Source organism: Echiichthys vipera (genome assembly GCF_963691815.1).
Source record: "Echiichthys vipera genome assembly, chromosome: 7".
NCBI lineage: Eukaryota > Metazoa > Chordata > Actinopteri > Perciformes > Trachinidae > Echiichthys > Echiichthys vipera.
In genome coordinates, this window is record NC_139832.1 from 1,947,113 (window position 1) to 1,967,230 (window position 20,118).

At 47.6% G+C, this 20,118-nt stretch overlaps 3 protein-coding genes across 3 annotated transcripts; all 3 read right to left on the minus strand.

Annotated features, from left to right (window-relative positions):
- Positions 1-1,660: 1,660 nt before the first annotated feature.
- Positions 1,661-2,852, minus strand: LOC310949815 (uncharacterized protein). The gene is made up of 2 exons (XM_083917374.1): positions 2,737-2,852; positions 1,661-2,628 (listed from the first exon to the last, which is right to left on the minus strand). Exons 1-2 carry the CDS (start codon positions 2,746-2,748, stop codon positions 1,708-1,710), a joined length of 933 nt encoding a protein of 310 aa, XP_083773500.1. The 5' UTR covers positions 2,749-2,852; the 3' UTR covers positions 1,661-1,707.
- A 1,805-nt stretch (positions 2,853-4,657) lies between these two features.
- Positions 4,658-10,830, minus strand: LOC310949814 (uncharacterized protein). The gene is made up of 3 exons (XM_083917373.1): positions 10,799-10,830; positions 5,869-5,931; positions 4,658-5,760 (listed from the first exon to the last, which is right to left on the minus strand). The coding sequence occupies exons 2-3, from the start codon at positions 5,878-5,880 to the stop codon at positions 4,786-4,788; spliced, it is 987 nt and encodes a 328-aa protein (XP_083773499.1). The 5' UTR covers positions 5,881-5,931; positions 10,799-10,830; the 3' UTR covers positions 4,658-4,785.
- A 1,267-nt stretch (positions 10,831-12,097) lies between these two features.
- tmed6 (transmembrane p24 trafficking protein 6) lies at positions 12,098-19,908 on the minus strand (the record flags this gene model as incomplete). Its single annotated transcript, XM_083916368.1, has 8 exons — positions 12,098-12,319; positions 13,067-13,221; positions 13,301-13,427; positions 14,240-14,387; positions 15,355-15,575; positions 16,765-16,943; positions 18,502-18,628; positions 19,693-19,908. The coding sequence occupies 8 exons, from the start codon at positions 19,906-19,908 to the stop codon at positions 12,098-12,100; spliced, it is 1,395 nt and encodes a 464-aa protein (XP_083772494.1).
- Between the last annotated feature and the right edge of the window lie 210 nt (positions 19,909-20,118).

Sequence of the window (20,118 nt, forward strand, 5' to 3'; positions counted from 1 at the left end):
AACAAGAGGGAGACACATGCAGGGAAAGACAGACAGAGGGAGACAAACTCACACAAACGGGAGAGAGGAGGGGACTGATTATTTGTCTAGGAAGACGTTTCACCCCTCATCCAAGAGGCTTCATCAGTCCCAGCCTGGTCCTGGTCCTGGTCTTGGTCCAGTCCCAGCCTGGTCCTGGTCTTGGTCCAGTCCCAGCCTGGTCCTGGTCCTGGTCCTGGTCCTGGTCAGATGCGTACATGAACTGATGAAGCCTCTTGGATGAGAGGGGAAACGTCTTCCTGAAAAAGAACCAAGTCCAGTTGCTTTTGACTGAAATTGCTTTGAGGAGAACGACGACCTGGACACACGAGAACATTCACAGGCATAAGTGGTGATGAAGCTTTGATATCACTCTTTATTGTGTGCATGGTTGAAGCTGTGCCAGCTGGATTTTCATTGTTCAGCTTGTCCTCAGTTAAACCTGGAGTAGGCAGTTTCTTTCTGGGCGACGTTCGATAAAAACACAATAATCTCTCATCAGTTTAAGTGCTGAACTGCTGCAGCTCCTCTCGGTTCTGTTTCCAGGCTTTCTAGATTTAATATAAGACAAAAAATGCACCATCAAACATGTTCTGGATCAGGACCAGGATCAGGACCGGGATCAGGATCAGGATCAGGATCAGGATCAGGATCAGGATCTGCTTTGTTGTTCAGTCTTAAAACCACAAGATGGCGTCATTTCAAATGATGTTATGGCGTCTTGCAAAACACAGGTTGAAGTGAATGAAAATTAACAAGCTGCTACCTCTGATGCACCATCATCACTGTGGAGTCTCCTCCTGCTGGACATTAGAGAGAACGCAGCTTTAAGTGGAGTCTCCTCCTGCTGGACATTAGAGAGAATGCAGCTTTAAGTGGAGTCTCCTCCTGCTGGACGTTAGAGAGAATGCAGCTTTAAGTGGAGTCTCCTCCTGCTGGACATTAGAGAGAATGCAGCTTTAAGTGGAGTCTCCTCCTGCTGGACATTAGAGAGAGTGCAGCTTTAAGTGGAGTCTCCCCCTGCTGGACATTAGAGAGAATGCAGCTTTAAGTGGAGTCTCCTCCTGCTGGACATTAGAGAGAATGCAGCTTTAAGTGGAGTCTCCTCCTGCTGGACATTAGAGAGAATGCAGCTTTAAGTGGAGTCTCCTCCTGCTGGACATTAGAGAGAATGCAGCTTTAAGTGGAGTCTCCCCCTGCTGGACATTAGAGAGAATGCAGCTTTAAATGGAGTCTCCTCCTGCTGGACATTAGAGAGAATGCAGCTTTAAGTGGAGTCTCCTCCTGCTGGACATTAGAGAGAATGCAGCTTTAAGTGGAGTCTCCTCCTGCTGGACATTAGAGAGAATGCAGCTTTAAGTGGAGTCTCCTCCTGCTGGACATTAGAGAGAATGCAGCTTTAAGTGGAGTCTCCCCCTGCTGGACATTAGAGAGAATGCAGCTTTAAGTGGACGTTATTTGTAATTAATTTATTTTAACAGGAAGTAATTGTTCTTCATCATTACAGTTCATAACTTTGACAATAATAATTCACATTTTTATACACACGACCACGGGAGGTGCTTTAATTCATTTATTGCATCTTTTCCGTTTACATGACAGCAGACTTTTCTTCCTGACTTTAACTGCGGTCATTCGGGTCTTTCTCCAGCCCGTCCCGCGTTGTCGTCACGCGTCACAGAACATGTTTTAGGAGTAAGGGCTGTAGTTATAGATTGTTGGGACGGATGTATTAAAAGGTGAAAGATTCCTTAGGTCCACGATGCTCATGGTATGTGGATTGGAGACAATGGAGGTGGAGAAAGGGTTGGAGGTCATGGTTCCGTAAAGAGACATGGCGGACATTGTCGCGGAGGGCGCGATAAAGGGGAGAGCCGCGGGAGCTACGAGGTTGGACAGTGTCATGGTGGGCGCGACGTAAGAGAGACGCGAGAAGGTTGTGGGGCTGGACAGTGTCAGGAGTGGCGCGGTGTAAGGGACAGGCGAGAAAGCTGTGGAGTTGGACAGTGTCATGGTGGGCGCGGTGTAAGGGGGAGGCGAGAAGGCTGTGGGGCTGGACAGTGTCATGGTGGGCGCGGTGTAAGGGAGAGGTGAGAAAGCTGTGGAGTCGGACAGTGTCATGGGCTGCTCGGTGTAAGGGGGAGGCTCGGGGGTACAAAGTCTCGGACGAGGATGAGACCTTTTCCCACCTCTAACACTTTCGTACACTTTGTGCAGCGTGTCGCCCTGCTCGATCAGAAGAGCCCCCGACAGCACCTGGAAGTTATCGGTGAGACTCTTGTCCACCTTACAGAACTTGCCTTCGTGGCTGCCGGACTTCAGGAAGCTCATAAAAGCACTCGTGCGGGAGAATTTCTCCATCAGCGTCATGGCAGAGTCCAGAGTGCCGCAGAGCTCCCTCAGAGCGCTCTCCACGGCGGCGGAGATTTGGGCAGACCCTCTTTGTTTGATGGTGAGAACCAGTTCCTCCAGTGCTTTGACTCTCTTGGCGATCTGCCAGCAGCGCTCCTTGTTGGCTTTCACGTTCTCAACCATCTTGTAGATTTGAAAACATTGTGACAAGAGGAGACTCAGAAGGGACACGACTGGTTCTGCGGTTCCGATGTTTATCTGCAGAGACAGAGAGTGAAACGGTGCCACAGTGACGTGAACTGAACGAAACTGAACTAAACTGAGAACTGAACATCAACAGGAACATCATCAATCAAGTGTTCTTACCGAGTCGCTCATTTTCTCTTTGACTTCTGTACAATCAGACTTCTTTTCTGCAGTCTCCCCCTGCTGGACATTAAAGAGAATGCAGCTTTAAGTGGAGTCTCCTCCTGCTGGACATTAGAGAGAACGCAGCTTTAAGTGGAGTCTCCCCCTGCTGGACATTAGAGAGAATGCAGCTTTAAGTGGAGTCTCCTCCTGCTGGACATTAGAGAGAATGCAGCTTTAAGTGGAGTCTCCTCCTGCTGGACATTAGAGAGAATGCAGCTTTAAGTGGAGTCTCCTCCTGCTGGACAATAGAGAGAATGCAGCTTTAAGTGAAGTCTCCTCCTGCTGGACATTAGAGAGAATGCAGCTTTAAGTGGAGTCTCCTCCTGCTGGACATTAGAGAGAATGCAGCTTTAAGTGGAGTCTTCTCCTGCTGGACATTAGAGAGAATGCAGCTTTAAGTGGAGTCTCCTCCTGCTGGACATTAGAGAGAATGCAGCTTTAAGTGGAGTCTCCTCCTGCTGGACATTAGAGAGAATGCAGCTTTAAGTGGAGTCTCCTCCTGCTGGACATTAGAGAGAATGCAGCTTTAAGTGGAGTCTTCTCCTGCTGGACATTAGAGAGAATGCAGCTTTAAGTGGAGTCTCCTCCTGCTGGACATTAGAGAGAATGCAGCTTTAAGTGGAGTCTCCTCCTGCTGGACATTAGAGAGAATGCAGCTTTAAGTGGAGTCTCCCCCTGCTGGACATTAGAGAGAATGCAGCTTTAAGTGGAGTCTCCTCCTGCTGGACATTAGAGAGAACGCAGCTTTAAGTGGAGTCTTCTCCTGCTGGACATTAGAGAGAATGCAGCTTTAAGTGGAGTCTCCTCCTGCTGGACATTAGAGAGAATGCAGCTTTAAGTGGAGTCTCCTCCTGCTGGACATTAGAGAGAATGCAGCTTTAAGTGGAGTCTCCCCCTGCTGGACATTAGAGAGAATGCAGCTTTAAGTGGAGTCTCCTCCTGCTGGACATTAGAGAGAACGCAGCCTTAAGTGGAGTCTCCTCCTGCTGGACATTAGAGAGAATGCAGCTTTAAGTGGAGTCTCCTCCTGCTGGACATTAGAGAGAATGCAGCTTTAAGTGGAGTCTCCTCCTGCTGGACATTAGAGAGAATGCAGCTTTAAGTGGAGTCTCCTCCTGCTGGACATTAGAGAGAATGCAGCTTTAAGTGGAGTCTCCTCCTGCTGGACATTAGAGAGAATGCAGCTTTAAGTGGAGTCTCCTCCTGCTGGACATTAGAGAGAATGCAGCTTTAAGTGGAGTCTCCTCCTGCTGGACATTAGAGAAAATGCAGCTTTAAGTGGAGTCTCCTCCTGCTGGACATTAGAAAGAATGCAGCTTTAAGTGGAGTCTCCTCCTGCTGGACATTAGAGAGAATGCAGCTTTAAGTGGAGTCTCCTCCTGCTGGACATTAGAGAGAATGCAGCTTTAAGTGGAGTCTCCTCCTGCTGGACATTAGAGAGAATGCAGCTTTAAGTGGAGTCTCCTCCTGCTGGACATTAGAGAGAATGCAGCTTTAAGTGGAGTCTCCCCCTGCTGGACATTAGAGAGAAAGCAGCTTTAAGTGGAGTCTCCTCCTGCTGGACATTAGAGAGAACGCAGCTTTAAGTGGAGTCTCCTCCTGCTGGACATTAGAGAGAATGCAGCTTTAAGTGGAGTCTCCCCCTGCTGGACATTAGAGAGAATGCAGCTTTAAGTGGAGTCTCCTCCTGCTGGACATTAGAGAGAATGCAGCTTTAAGTGGAGTCTCCCCCTGCTGGACATTAGAGAGAATGCAGCTTTAAGTGGACATTATTTGTAATTAATTTATTTTAACAGGAAGTAATTGTTCTTCATCATTACAGTTCATAACTTTGACAATATTAATTCACATTTGTATACACACGACCACAGGAGGTGCTTTAATTCATTTATTGCATCTTTTCCGTTTACATGACAGCAGACTTTTCTTCCTGACTTTAACTGCGGTCATTCGGGTCTTTCTCCAGCCCGTCCCGCGTTGTCGTCACGCGTCACAGAACATGTTTTAGGAGTAAGGGCTGTAGTTATAGACTGTTGGGACGGATGTATTAAAAGGTGAAAGATTCCTTAGGTCCACGATGCTCATGGTATGTGGATTGGAGACAATGGAGGTGGAGAAAGGGTTGGAGGTCATGGTTCCGTAAAGAGACATGGCGGACATTGTCGCGGAGGGCGCGATAAAGGGGAGAGCCGCGGGAGCTACGAGGTTGGACAGTGTCATGGTGGGCGCGACGTAAGAGAGACGCGAGAAGGTTGTGGGGCTGGACAGTGTCAGGAGCGGCGCGGTGTAAGGGAGAGGTGAGAAAGCTGTGGAGCCGGACAGTGTCATGGTGGGCGCGGTGTAAGGGGGAGGCGAGAAGGCTGTGGGGCTGGACAGTGTCATGGTGGGCGCGGTGTAAGGGACAGGCGAGAAAGCTGTGGAGTTGGACAGTGTCATGGTGGGCGCGGTGTAAGGGGGAGGCGAGAAGGCTGTGGGGCTGGACAGTGTCAGGGGCTGCTCGGTGTAAGGGGGAGGCTCGGGGGTACAAACTCTCGGACGAGGATGAGACCTTTTCTCACCTCTAACACTTTCGTACACTTTGTGCAGCGTGTCGCCCTGCTCGATCAGGAGAGCCCCCGACAGCACCTGGAAGTTATCGGTGAGACTCTTGTCCACCTTACAGAACTTGCCTTCGTGGCTGCCGGACTTCAGGAAGCTCATAAAAGCACTCGTGCGGGAGAATTTCTCCATCAGCATCATGGCAGAGTCCAGAGTGCCGCAGAGCTCCCTCAGAGCGCTCTCCACGGCGGCGGAGATTTGGGCAGACCCTCTTTGTTTGATGGTGAGAACCAGTTCCTCCAGTGCTTTGACTCTCTTGGCGATCTGCCAGCAGCGCTCCTTGTTGGCTTTCACGTTCTCAACCATCTTGTAGATTTGAAAACATTGTGACAAGAGGAGACTCAGAAGGGACACGACTGGTTCTGCGGTTCCGATGTTTATCTGCAGAGACAGAGAGTGAAACGGTGCCACAGTGACGTGAACTGAACAACACTGAACTAAACTGAGAACTGAACATCAACAGGAACATCATCAATCAAGTGTTCTTACCGAGTCGCTCATTTTCTCTTTGACTTCTGTGCAATCGGACTTCTTTTCTGCAGTCTCCCCCTGCTGGACATTAGAGAGAATGCAGCTTTAAGTGGAGTCTCCTCCTGCTGGACATTAGAGAGAATGCAGCTTTAAGTGGAGTCTTCTCCTGCTGGACATTAGAGAGAATGCAGCTTTAAGTGGAGTCTCCTCCTGCTGGACATTAGAGAGAATGCAGCTTTAAGTGGAGTCTCCTCCTGCTGGACATTAGAGAGAATGCAGCTTTAAGTGGAGTCTCCTCCTGCTGGACATTAGAGAGAATGCAGCTTTAAGTGGAGTCTCCTCCTGCTGGACATTAGAGAGAATGCAGCTTTAAGTGGAGTCTCCTCCTGCTGGACATTAGAGAGAATGCAGCTTTAAGTGGAGTCTCCTCCTGCTGGACATTAGAGAGAATGCAGCTTTAAGTGGAGTCTCCTCCTGCTGGACATTAGAAAGAATGCAGCTTTAAGTGGAGTCTCCTCCTGCTGGACATTAGAGAGAATGCAGCTTTAAGTGGAGACTCCTCCTGCTGGACATTAGAGAGAATGCAGCTTTAAGTGGAGACTCCTCCTGCTGGACATTAGAGAGAATGCAGCTTTAAGTGGAGTCTCCTCCTGCTGAACATTAGAGAGAATGCAGCTTTAAGTGGAGTCTCCCCCTGCTGGACATTAGAGAGAACGCAGCTTTAAGTGGAGTCTCCTCCTGCTGGACATTAGAGAGAATGCAGCTTTAAGTGGAGTCTCCTCCTGCTGGACATTAGAGAGAATGCAGCTTTAAGTGGAGTCTCCTCCTGCTGGACATTAGAGAGAATGCAGCTTTAAGTGGAGACTCCTCCTGCTGGACATTAGAGAGAATGCAGCTTTAAGTGGAGACTCCTCCTGCTGGACATTAGAGAGAATGCAGCTTTAAGTGGAGTCTCCTCCTGCTGAACATTAGAGAGAATGCAGCTTTAAGTGGAGTCTCCCCCTGCTGGACATTAGAGAGAACGCAGCTTTAAGTGGAGTCTCCTCCTGCTGGACATTAGAGAGAATGCAGCTTTAAGTGGAGTCTCCTCCTGCTGGACATTAGAGAGAATGCAGCTTTAAGTGGAGTCTCCTCCTGCTGGACATTAGAGAGAATGCAGCTTTAAGTGGAGTCTCCTCCTGCTGGACATTAGAGAGAATGCAGCTTTAAGTGGAGTCTTCTCCTGCTGGACATTAGAGAGAACGCAGCTTTAAGTGGAGTCTTCTCCTGCTGGACATTAGAGAGAATGCAGCTTTAAGTGGAGTCTCCCCCTGCTGGACATTAGAGAGAATGCAGCTTTAAGTGGAGTCTCCTCCTGCTGGACATTAGAGAGAATGCAGCTTTAAGTGGAGTCTCCTCCTGCTGGACATTAGAGAGAATGCAGCTTTAAGTGGAGTCTCCTCCTGCTGGACATTAGAGAGAACGCAGCTTTAAGTGGAGTCTCCTCCTGTTGGACATTAGAGAGAATGCAGCTTTAAGTGGAGTCTCCTCCTGCTGGACATTAGAGAGAATGCAGCTTTAAGTGGAGTCTCCTCCTGCTGGACATTAGAGAGAATGCAGCTTTAAGTGGAGTCTCCCCCTGCTGGACATTAGAGAGAATGCAGCTTTAAGTGGAGTCTCCTCCTGCTGGACATTAGAGAGAACGCAGCTTTAAGTGGAGTCTCCTCCTGCTGGACATTAGAGAGAATGCAGCTTTAAGTGGAGTCTCCTCCTGCTGGACATTAGAGAGAATGCAGCTTTAAGTGGAGTCTCCTCCTGCTGGACATTAGAGAGAATGCAGCTTTAAGTGGAGTCTCCTCCTGCTGGACATTAGAGAGAACGCAGCTTTAAGTGGAGTCTTCTCCTGCTGGACATTAGAGAGAATGCAGCTTTAAGTGGAGTCTCCCCCTGCTTGACATTAGAGAGAATGCAGCTTTAAGTGGAGTCTCCTCCTGCTGGACATTAGAGAGAATGCAGCTTTAAGTGGAGACTCCTCCTGCTGGACATTAGAGAGAATGCAGCTTTAAGTGGAGTCTCCTCCTGCTGAACATTAGAGAGAATGCAGCTTTAAGTGGAGTCTCCCCCTGCTGGACATTAGAGAGAACGCAGCTTTAAGTGGAGTCTCCTCCTGCTGGACATTAGAGAGAATGCAGCTTTAAGTGGAGTCTCCTCCTGCTGGACATTAGAGAGAATGCAGCTTTAAGTGGAGTCTCCTCCTGCTGGACATTAGAGAGAATGCAGCTTTAAGTGGAGTCTCCTCCTGCTGGACATTAGAGAGAACGCAGCTTTAAGTGGAGTCTCCCCCTGCTGGACATTAGAGAGAATGCAGCTTTAAGTGGAGTCTCCTCCTGCTGGACATTAGAGAGAATGCAGCTTTAAGTGGAGTCTCCTCCTGCTGGACATTAGAGAGAATGCAGCTTTAAGTGGAGTCTCCTCCTGCTGGACATTAGAGAGAATGCAGCTTTAAGTGGAGTCTCCTCCTGCTGGACATTAGAGAGAACGCAGCTTTAAGTGGAGTCTCCTCCTGCTGGACATTAGAGAGAATGCAGCTTTAAGTGGAGTCTCCTCCTGCTGGACATTAGAGAGAATGCAGCTTTAAGTGGAGTCTCCTCCTGCTGGACATTAGAGAGAATGCAGCTTTAAGTGGAGTCTCCTCCTGCTGGACATTAGAGAGAATGCAGCTTTAAGTGGAGTCTCCCCCTGCTGGACATTAGAGAGAATGCAGCTTTAAGTGGAGTCTCCTCCTGCTGGACATACATTCCTAACCTGACGTAACAAGATCAGTGTACGCGGAAGCTGCAGTTGTTGTTTCCCAGAACAACTTAAAACCTGCATTACCTGATTTTGGGGTTTTGTTCAAGCCGCACCCGTGGACCAGTTTCACACTCAGATCTTTTACGTTGATGTGCAAACGGCTTCTTTCCCCCACATCCAGCTGTTTCAGAGCAACATGATGATTTACCAGCGTCTCTGTTTGTGTCTACGAGATGTTTGAGTCCAATATTGCGTGAAATGCTTCACTATGATCACCAGTTTACCTTAAGCTGACGCACTGAAAAGGTTCTTACTTAAGTCAAATGAGCACAAAAGTACTCCGTCACAAGGAAAAGTCACGCATTCAATGTTTTACAGAGTTATTGGAAGCAACTTAAGGTGTCAGGAGGAGTTAAAGTAGCATTGGTCACAACATGTATAAGGAGGGTTATCGTCTTCATCACCGTCTTGGACTTGTTGTCCTGACATTCATATGTATTTCTTTTTTGTTTGTTATTTATCATCGTCTTGCTTTGCTAGCTGAGGCTCCCACAACACACTGCACCGACATCCCTCCGACCAGACACGATGATAACATCTGAGGTCTCAAAACAACCGATCATGCTGGAGCTAACCGTGCCCTGGGAAGAGCGGATTGAGGAGGCCAACGAAAGGAAGCGTGAGAAGTACCAGGAACTGGTGGAGGTGTGCAGAGGCAGGGGCTGGAGGACGGTCTGTGAGCCGATGGAAGTCGGCTGCAGACGCTTCGCAGGACGCTATCTCTGCAAAGTATTCGGTCGTCTGGGCATCACAGGGGCCAAGAAGAGGGCCGTGCAATCTGCTAGTGAGGCCGCAGAGAAAGCCACAAGGTGGGTGTGGACTAAGAGGGCTGATTCGTGGGCTGCTACTGGGACTTGATCACCCCCGGTAGGGTCGACTTGGCGAGGGTGTCCGTTGAAAGACCCGAAACACCCTTCGACCCCAGGAAACAACCCTGATGACGCGCCCCAGTGCATCCAGGTGATGTTTCTTAGGGCGCACTCACACTGTCCTTCCGCACCGCGACCCGGGCTTTAGGGTACTTGTACCCCCTCCCTCTCCCCCCGCGCCCCAGCCCCGTTTGTACTCACACTGCCTGGGCCTCGGCCAATGCTTCTTGCTGTCCATACGTCATCACGCCGTAACACGTCACACGCATTGATCGCGTGTGCGTGGCTTTGTTTCCAGATCTTTCCGTAGACCTCGGAGTTTTTGTGCGTCTTGTCGACTGTTTTTTGAATCTTTTCATCGACCAAATCTGCAGTAAACACTCCACCTCCGCATCACACCAACGTGAACCTTTCACCGCCATTGTTGTTGTAGTTAAATGTCCGCGCATGGTCCGTCGTTCTATTTACATGTCCGAACAGGCGCACATACGCTACCGCCGTAGGGCTCGTGCTCGTACACGTGCGCACGCTCGTGCTCGTACACGTGCAAACGGCTCCGCTAAAGCCCACCTCTTTCAAGCGGGCCGTGGGCGGACCGCTGTCGGCTGTTATGCGCGGAACGGGTGCACTCACACTGCTTAAACGTACTAGGCTTTAGCTGAAAAAATGGTTTTGGCCCCGGACAGAAGGACAGTGTGAGTGCGCCCTTAAAGAGCTAAACGCCATTATGATCGAATATTAAAGTATAATAATCATTCTCAGTCACTTCAAGTGGATCAGCTGCCTGAACATTATGTAAGGTGTTGATTTTTGTGTGTGTGTGTTTTTGTTTATTTACATTTATTTGCATTAATTCAGGAAGTGACATCACACGTTCTGTTTAAGACACTTATGAGAAACAGGGTTTTTCTTCTTCTCCTTTTCAGGCACAAGCTGCATTCAAATGTTGCTGTTTCCAGTGCAAATGCTATTGTAATGAATGCAGCCTGAAATAAATGAATAAACGTTTATTATTTAAAATATTAGCTTTAAATAAACTTTGTCAGTTTCACAGCTTAGGATCAATAAAGTATTTCTATTCTTTTGCACAGATGTCGCGTCCATTACTAACACTGACGATCGTGACGGGAGAAATAATTAAATCCAGTTCAAATGTGAATTAAATGTATCCTTTAAATGTTCCTTCATGTATGTTTTTATTTTAGCAGGAATGACTAATGAAGAAAAACATTAAAGACATTGTTTACCTGTTGACGGGCGAACGCTGTGGATCCAGATGAGTTTGAGGAAAATGAAAGTACGTTTGCGTTTCAGCACTTTGACTCATGCGTCGACGTTGTTGGCATCTTACCAAAGATGCTGAAGACACACCAACAACAATAATCTCGTACAAAACTGTCAAACCTGTTCGTCCTGTTCACGGCGGTGAGTTAGAGCTCGCTGGCACCAAACACGTGGGGGTGGCTCGCTTATGCGTCTATCTCTCATCAATTTTACACGTCACTTTTTTCATATTATAGGGCTGAACTGTTGAGGTTTGTGTTGGTTCATTATTATTATCATTCATTCGTTCATTCATCTTCAGCCTCTTGTCCCTGTCGGGGTCGTGGGGGGGCTGGAGTCGATCCCAGCTGACATCGGGCGTGAGGCGGGGTCCACCCTGGACAGGACGCCAGTCTATCACAGGACACATAGAGACGAACAGAGACAGACAACCATTCACACCTACGGGTGATTTAGAGTCATCAATGAACCGAACACCTGCACGTCTTTGGACTGTGGGAGGAAACCGGAGAACCCGGAGAAAACCCACGCAGACACGGGGACAACATGCAAACTCCACACACAAGGGCTCCAGCCGGGATTCAAACCAGTGCAAACCACCACATCATCGTGTCTCCCCATCATTATTAATATTATTATTAATATTATTATTCTGCGTGTCTTTGTCATCATGTTTTTGTCTCTATGTGGTCGTTTTGCATCCTCATAGTCATTTTTTTGTGTCTTTGTGGTCATTTTTGGGTTGTTTCGTGTGTTTAGCATCTGTTTGTGATCATTCTTTGTTGTTTGGCAGCGACCTTTTATGAGTCAGGGCCCCCGACTCTATGGGCCCCTGGGCCTGTGCACATTAGTCCCGTTCAGTAATCTATTCATGGGTAAGAGAATACTTTTATGCCTTATGATTGGTTGGTGATTTACATCATCTGCAAACTGTACAAACCCTCCCTGAAGTCGACCCTCTGCTGGTAAATCCAGGGAGGGATATCGACGGATAAATGTGAAGAAGAGACGTTTATTTTAAGATCGGCATCATGACACATCATTTCAAAGTCGGCCCAACAAAAGCTGTGACATGCCTGAGAGATTTTAACCGAACTGGAGACGATATGTTGTCAAACGTCTGGGTGGAAAGAACGTCTAGGTGCCAAACGTCTCTCTATCAATGAAGTAGAAAGTAGAAATCACACGTGAGGTTAAAGTAGCGGGCGTCGGGCTCTCAGCACCGCGGACGTCCGGCTCTCAGCAGCGCGGACGTCGGGCTCTCAGCACCGCGGCCTGCTGGTGTCCGTGTGGAAGAGTCTTTTGAGGACGAGGAGCTGCAGGTATCCAGACAGCAGGATGACGAGGCTTTGGGTTGCCGACCACCAGGTGACGTAGTTGAAGTTGGACAGCAGGAGGTAGTGATCCTTCCCTTTCCTCATGCGGGCGAAGTTGTAATGACGCCACATGTGGAAGATCTGATTCTGCAGCTTCTGCACACTCTCCTAAACCACACATGGTGAAGTGTTCAGTTTCACGTCAATTGTGTATAACCGAATGTCACAGGCTGAAGATGAACGGTGTCATACTATTGTCACATTTGACATTAAGGAAGCGCCTTTATAAAATATAATATCAAACCATTTTAATGTTGCTTTTGTGTGCAATCATTACATGAGCGACAACACTGTTCCAGATTGTGTGCACTGAGATGCAATGAAAGAAAGAAAGAAAAATAGACTGTCTCAGCATGACAACACACCTGCTAACATCAAATTAGCAGAAGCAACACGTTTTCCACAATAAACATTGTATGTAGGTCGTTCTAAACTGTCTCTGAATTGTGTCTGCACCTTCCTGCAACGCTTCACTCGAAAGACAACGAGAGAGAGAGAGAAAGCGCACGCACTGCTTACCTTCCTGCTCCAGCGTATTTTAGTAGACGCACGTTTGTTGCAAAGTCTGTGACTTTCACACTCGCAGTGCGATAAAAAGTACTAGAGTGATAAGAAGTCCTGGTGAATGCTTGATAAGTCGACGTCGTCATATTTTTCGGTGGTCACTGTGGTCGATATGATAGTACCGGCTTCCTACTCTGGGACCTGGTTTCAAAAGATCCTGTTTTCAGGCTCTGATGACGCCGGCTGCGTGTGACGGTCGACTAAACCGGACTAAAGTTGTGCGGTTACAGGAAAACGCGTCTCTGTGCGGACAGGCCCTAAAATCCCGGAGACTTGGATTGAGACAAATACCTGGATGCTGCTCAAAGTGCTGTTGAGGACCTTCTCTCCCTCCTCCGTCTCTCTCTTTGACTCCTCGAAGCCTCCGTAGAGGACGCCAAAGCTCACAAAGACCCTGACGCCTCCAAACTGGTTGTTGTGGTTCCCGAGACACATTCGGTAAAAACCTGTGGGGAGGAAACTGCAGTTACCTCAGAGACAATATGAATTATAGGATTTATAATGTGTCGTTTCTGATGATCCTACCTGTCACCTCAGTCTGGAAGTTCATTTGGCCGACGGCATCGTTCTTTGAGGCTATGAGGACGCCCCGGGGCGAGCTGACGGTCACAAAGAGCCGGTGATCGTTGGCCATCCCTGTTACCCACTGTACCTGTGTTCACATGTTAAATACCTATTAAACAGGTGGACAGACCCCATGAGAAGAACATCACTGACTAACAAGTGTTGTGTGTGTTTCCTTTATTAACCTTAATCCCTATAATTTGGTTATTTTGGACAATAGCACTCTATCAATGTCAAACGAATGCAACATGGTTGGAGGGTTGAATCTGCGCTTTTGCAGGTGTGTGTTTGAAGTCTGACAACAGCTCCAGTTTATCCTCCACATATCTGAGCACAGCTCCGTGTTTCTTGGGGGAAACGTGTGCAAACACTGACTGGATCACCTTGGAAGTACGTGTGATAAGCCTCAGGACGAAAGACCAACGGGCACAGAAGAAAACCTCCCTGTGCGTTCAGTTGATGCCTACATTCAATTATAAACACCTGTATCTCAGCAGACAAGATAAAACCCAGTCCCAGTGGCGTGCAGGGGGGGCAATTGTTGGAATACGTGTGCTAAAGTGCCCCCTTGGAGCCCTGACGATTGTTAAACTGCCCTCTAGACGTCAAAATGTGTGTTAAAGTGCTCTCTAGGAGCCAAAACATGTGCTAACGTGCCCTCTAGGAACCAAAACGTGTGCTAAAGTGTCCTCTAGGAGCCAAAACGCGTGCTATTGTGTACTCATGGAGCTAAAATGTGTGCTAAAGTGCCCTCTAGCAGCAAAACGTGGTCTAAAGTGCCCTCTGAAGTGGCAAGGACGCGCTATATGTGCCCTTTTTCTTCCTTTACGCCCCTGCCCTTCAAAAAGTCTGTGCACGCCACGGCCCAGGCCTGCAGGTTATGAAGAGACCTTTCCTCACCATGTAGGACAGGTGGAAGCTTCCGCTCTGGTGGGCAAAGTGCCAGAAACACTCCATCCCTGCAGCAGGAACCTCCACAGCAAAGTCATATTTGTCTGATCCCCTGAACCATCCTGCGTCCGCCTCGTCCAGGGACGGTTCAGACTTTCTGCTCCAGACACCCTGAGAGCTCAGCACGAGGAGCAGAGCGTTCAGCAGCATGACTGCAGTTACTGAGGAGGAGGAGGAGGAGGAGGAGGAGGAGGAGGAGGAGGAGGCCGGCTGCTTCCTGCTGCTGATCCTTGGATATCAGCTGGAAAAGAATTATTAACCACATCTACAAACTCAGTCTTGACACTTAACGCTTGATAACATATCAGGAAAGCATAATTGTGTATTTGTTTCAGCTTTCATGAAACTCACTTGGTGCTTTATGACCCAAACAAAAGTGCTTCACAGTAAAAGTGATAATAAAAGATAAAATCCAAATCATAGTCAGAAATGTAAAAGATGATGCAAAACCACCACAAAAAGATGCAAAATGACTAAAAATAGATGCAAAACCAGCACAAAAAGATGCAAAATGAATGGAAAAAGATGCAAAACCACCACAAAGAGATGCAAAATGACTAAAAATAGATGCAAAACCACCACAAAAAGATGCAAAATGACTAAAAATAGATGCAAAACCAGCACAAAAAGATGCAAAATGACTAAAAATAGATGCAAAACCACCACAAAAAGATGCAAAATGACTAAAAAAAGATGCAAAACCACCACAAAAAGATGCAAAATGAGTAAAAATAGATGCAAAACCACCACAAAAAGATGCAAAATGACTAAAAATAGATGCAAAACCACCACAAAAAGATGCAAAATGACTAAAAATAGATGCAAAACCACCACAAAAAGATGCAAAATGAGTAAAAATAGATGCAAAACCACCACAAAAAGATGCAAAATGACTAGAAACAGATGCAAAACATCACATGCTCCTCTGACAGTACAGTTTATTCATGCTGCGTGAAGATACAGGTACACAAACACAATACAGCTGTTGTTGTGTTGTTGTGTTGTTGTGTTGTTGTGTTGTTGTGTTGTTGTGTTGTTGTGTTGTGGTTTATCAGCAGCGAGGCTTCTCCTCCTCGGCGCAGGCGTTGGTGACGAAGAGTCTTTTGAGGAAGAGGAGCTGCAGGTACCCGGAGGTGACGATGAGGAGGCTGAGGGCTATCGACCACCAGGTGATGTACTGCGAGTTGGACAGCAGCAGGAAGTAGTCGGCGCTCTTCCTCATGCGGCCGAAGTTGTAGTAACGGAACATGTGGAAGACGCGGTTCTCCACTTTGTGCGTCGCATCCTGCAACGACATCACAACGACAACAAAGACATATTTAAACTTTTGAGACAACAGAAGGTGACCGTTAAGTTTAAACGACTAAAGGCGACTGTTAAGTTTAGAGGACGAAAGGAGACGGTTAAGTTTAGACGACTAAAGGAGACGGTTAAGTTTAGACGACTAAAGGAGACGGTTAAGTTTAGACGACTAAAGGAGACGGTTAAGTTTAGACACTAAAGGTGACGGTTAAGTTTAGACACTAAAGGAGACGGTTAAGTTTAGACGACTAAAGGAGACGGTTAAGTTTAGACGACTAAAGGAGACGGTTAAGTTTAGACGACTAAAGGAGACGGTTAAGTTTAGACGACTAAAGGAGACGGTTAAGTTTAGACGACTAAAGGAGACGGTTAAGTTTAGACGACTAAAGGAGACGGTTAAGTTTAGACGATGAAAGGCGACGGTTAAGTTTAGACACTAAAGGAGATGGTTAAGTTTAGACACTAAAGGTGACGGTTAAGTTTAGACGACTAAAGGTGACGGTTAAGTTTAGGCGTCTAAAGGAGACGGTTAAGTTTAGACACTAAAGGTGACGGTTAAGTTTAGACACTAAAGGCGACGGTTAAGTTTAGGCGACTAAAGGTGACGGTTAAGTTTAGGCGTCTAAAGGAGACGGTTAAGTTTAGACACTAAAGGAGACGGTTAAGTTTAGACGACTAAAGGCGACGGTTAAGTTTAGACGACTAAAGGCGACGGTTAAGTTTAGACGACTATAGGCGACGGTTAAGTTTAGACGACTAAAGGCGACGGTTAAGTTTAGACGACTAAAGGAGACGGTTAAGTTTAGACGACTAAAGGAGACGGTTAAGTTTAGACGTGTGTGCGTGCATTTGTTCACATGTGTGTGTGCATGCGTGTGTGTGTGTGTGTTTGTTCGTGTGTGTGTGTGTGTGTGTTTGTTCGTGCTTGTGTGTGTGCGTGTGTTCACGTGTGTGTGTTTGTGTGCGTGTATGTGTGTGTTCGTGTGTGTGTGTGTGTGTGTGTGTTTGTTGTGTGCGTGTTTGTGCGTGCATGTGTGTGCGTGCACCTCTATGACGCTGAGTGTGTTGTTCTTGTGTGTGTTTGTTCACGTGTGTGTGTGTGTGCGTGTACATCTATGAGGCTGAGCGTGTTGTTCTTGTGTGTGTTTGTTCACGTGTGCGTGTGCGTGCACCTCTATGACGCTGAGTGTGTTGTTCAGGTCCTTGGTGACTTCCTCCTTCTTCTTCTTCTTCTCCTCCTCCCTCTGCGCGGCGGCGTCCTGGAGGCCGTCGTAGTAAACGCCGAAGCTGAGGAAGAGCTGCATGGAGCCGAAGTGGTTGTGGAAGTTGTTGAAACACATCTGATAGAAACCTGGAGACGCTCGACGACGGGGAGACAAACACACACACGGGGAAGATCAGTCAAATACATTTCTGACCCTTTTTCTGCTTAAAATAAGAACTCAGATCTTTGACTGAGGTGAAAATAGTGACAGCACAGAAGGATATTTATGTTATTATTGTTTTATGATTATTGAGGGTTAATCACGTTCAACATTAAACATCAGCACTTGCTCCGTCACTCACTTGAAGCTCTTTTGTCCAGTCAACCTTTCGGTCTGTTGACCTTCATCAGGACCTCGTATAGTTTTATATTATTTATTATTTATCATATTTATAATTATTGATGCATCACTTTAATGTTACGGCTGGTGAAGATTATTGTTTCACTGCTGAGCAGCTTTTTAAATTCAGAAAGAAGCGACAAAGATTTATTTAAAACAGGACAGACAGAGAGACAGACAGGAAGACAGACAGAGAGGAAGACAGACAGACAGACAGACAGACAGGCAGAGAGACAGACAGGAAGACAGACAGAGAGGAAGACAGACAGACAGACACAGAGACAGACAGACAGACAGAGAGGAAGACAGACAGAGAGACAGACAGGCAGAGAGGAAGACAGAGAGGAAGACAGACAGAGAGGAAGACAGACAGACAGACAGACAGACAGAGAGGAAGACAGACAGACAGACAGGAACACAGACCGACAGTGAGAGCGCAAGACAGACAGAAAGAGAGGAAGGCAGACAGACAGGACGATAAACAGACAGACAGGAAGACAGACAGGAAGACAGACAGACAGACAGACAGACAGCGAGAGAGAGAGAGAGAGAGAGAGGAAGACAGACAGACAGACAGAGAGGAAGACAGACAGACAGACAGACAGAGAGGAAGACAGACAGACAGACAGGAACACAGACCGACAGCGAGAGCGCAAGACAGACAGAAAGAGAGGAAGGCAGACAGACAGGACGATAAACAGACAGACAGGAAGACAGACAGGAAGACAGACAGACAGACAGACAGACAGCGAGAGAGAGAGAGAGAGAGAGAGGAAGACAGACAGACAGACAGAGAGGAAGACAGACAGACAGACAGACAGAGAGGAAGACAGACAGACAGACAGGAAGACAGACAGACAGACAGACAGACAGCGAGAGAGAGAGGAAGACAGACAGACAGACAGAGAGGAAGACAGACAGACAGAGAGGAAGACAGACAGACAGAGAGGAAGACAGAGAGGGAGACAGACAGCGAGAGAGACAAAGACAGACAGGAAGACAAGCAGACAGACGGACAGAGAGGAAGACAGACAGACAGACAGACAGACAGACAGACAGACAGAGAGGAAGACAGACAGACAGACAGACAGGAAGACAGACAGACGGGAAGACAGACAGACAGACAGAGAGGAAGACAGACAGACAGACAGAGAGGAAGACAGAGAGGGAGACAGACAGCAAGAGAGACAAAGACAGACAGGAAGACAGACAGACAGACAGACGGGAAGACAGACAGACGGACAGAGAGGAAGACAGACAGACAGACAGACAGACAGACAGACAGACAGACATACAGACAGCTACCTGTTTCCTCGGCCTCAAAGTTGATCTGACCTTGAGCATCATCAACAGTCGACACTAGGAGACTGCTCGGAGAGTTGACAGTGACAGACAGGTGTCTGTCATGGCCGACTCCTGTCACCCACTGGACCTACAGACAGACAGACACACAGATAGACAGACAGACAGACAGACAGACAGACAGATCATACATTTGTATATATGCTGTAGGAAGCATGTTTAGATTTTGTGGTTGCGTGACCTCTGCAGCAGCATGAGAAGAGTCCCTACACACACAACAAAGCAGCAACAACGTAGTTAGTGAAGCCAGAGTTTATTAAAGAGTGTTTTAAAGACTTACCTACTGGCCCCTGTACCAGCTCCTCTCATAGTAAAGTCCACTACAGTAGAAGGAGCCCATTGCTGCTTTGTTGTGTGTGTAGGGACTCTTCTCATGCTGCTGCAGAGGTTTGCTGTTATTTTCAGCAGCATTAGTGGTTAAAAAAGACCTTTGAATGCCTTCACCGTGCTGCCCAGAGCTAATCACTGTTAGCCACGTCCGGCTGTTAGCAACTCTTAGCATCCTCCGTAAAAACCCTAAAGAAAAATCCCTCTGGCACCAACAACCACGCCCCGTTCAAAGTCACTTAAATCCCCTTTCTGCCCCGTTCTGATGCTGCTTTGACCTGCAGCACATCCTCTTCACACACACACACACACACACACACACACACACACACATGCACACACACACACACGCACACACGCACACACACACACGCCTGAATGCACTGAGCTGCTTCCGTGTGATTGGCTGATTAGAGATTTGCGTTAACGAGCAGGTGGACAGGTGTACCTAATAAAGTGCACACTTGTGCACATAGACTGCACACTTCAGGACAAAATGTCAATTTAGTGCATGAGCTCGCTCTCACGACTTAAAGGTTTGCTGAAAACATTCGTGCACCCAAGCTGCTGAACCATTTCAGTGGGCCCGTGACCGCTCCATGTGGCGCCCCTTCATGTCCGAATCACACGTTCGAGTCTCTAAGAGTCCATCGAACAGTTCCAGTTTTACCTTCAAAGGATTTTCTGCAAGTTTAGTTTCCTCCGTGCTCTCTTCATCGACTTAAAGTAGGAAAACTTATGATAGATGTTTTCAGAGGCTTTAAAGTAAACATTTAAAATAAAACTCTGCCCATGTTGAGGCTTTACCATGAAGCTCAGGTAGAATCTCTCTCCGCGGTGAGCAAAGTGCCAGAAACACTCCAGCCCTCCAGCAGGAAGCACCACGGAGAAGTCGTACTGGTCGGTGCCCCAGAACAGCTCCTGGTCGGTCATGTTGGGGTGGAGGTCCGTCAGGGGTCCCCCGTGAACCGGACCCCAAAGAAACACCAGGACAAGAAATGGGCCGCAAATTCTGACGAACATGTCTGAAAACGTGCAGAGAGCTTCTCTAAATGACAAGTCCGAGGCAGAGTCTGTGTGGAGAGATCAGGAATGATTAACTGGCACCGACGCGGTGGGAAAGCGGGGCTGTAGCACAGATGTGAGGCTCTATCGCTGCGATAGAGAGAAACAGTCTGACCCAGTGCACCATGATTTCGCTCTGATGATGTAGAAGCTGCAAATGAACTTTGA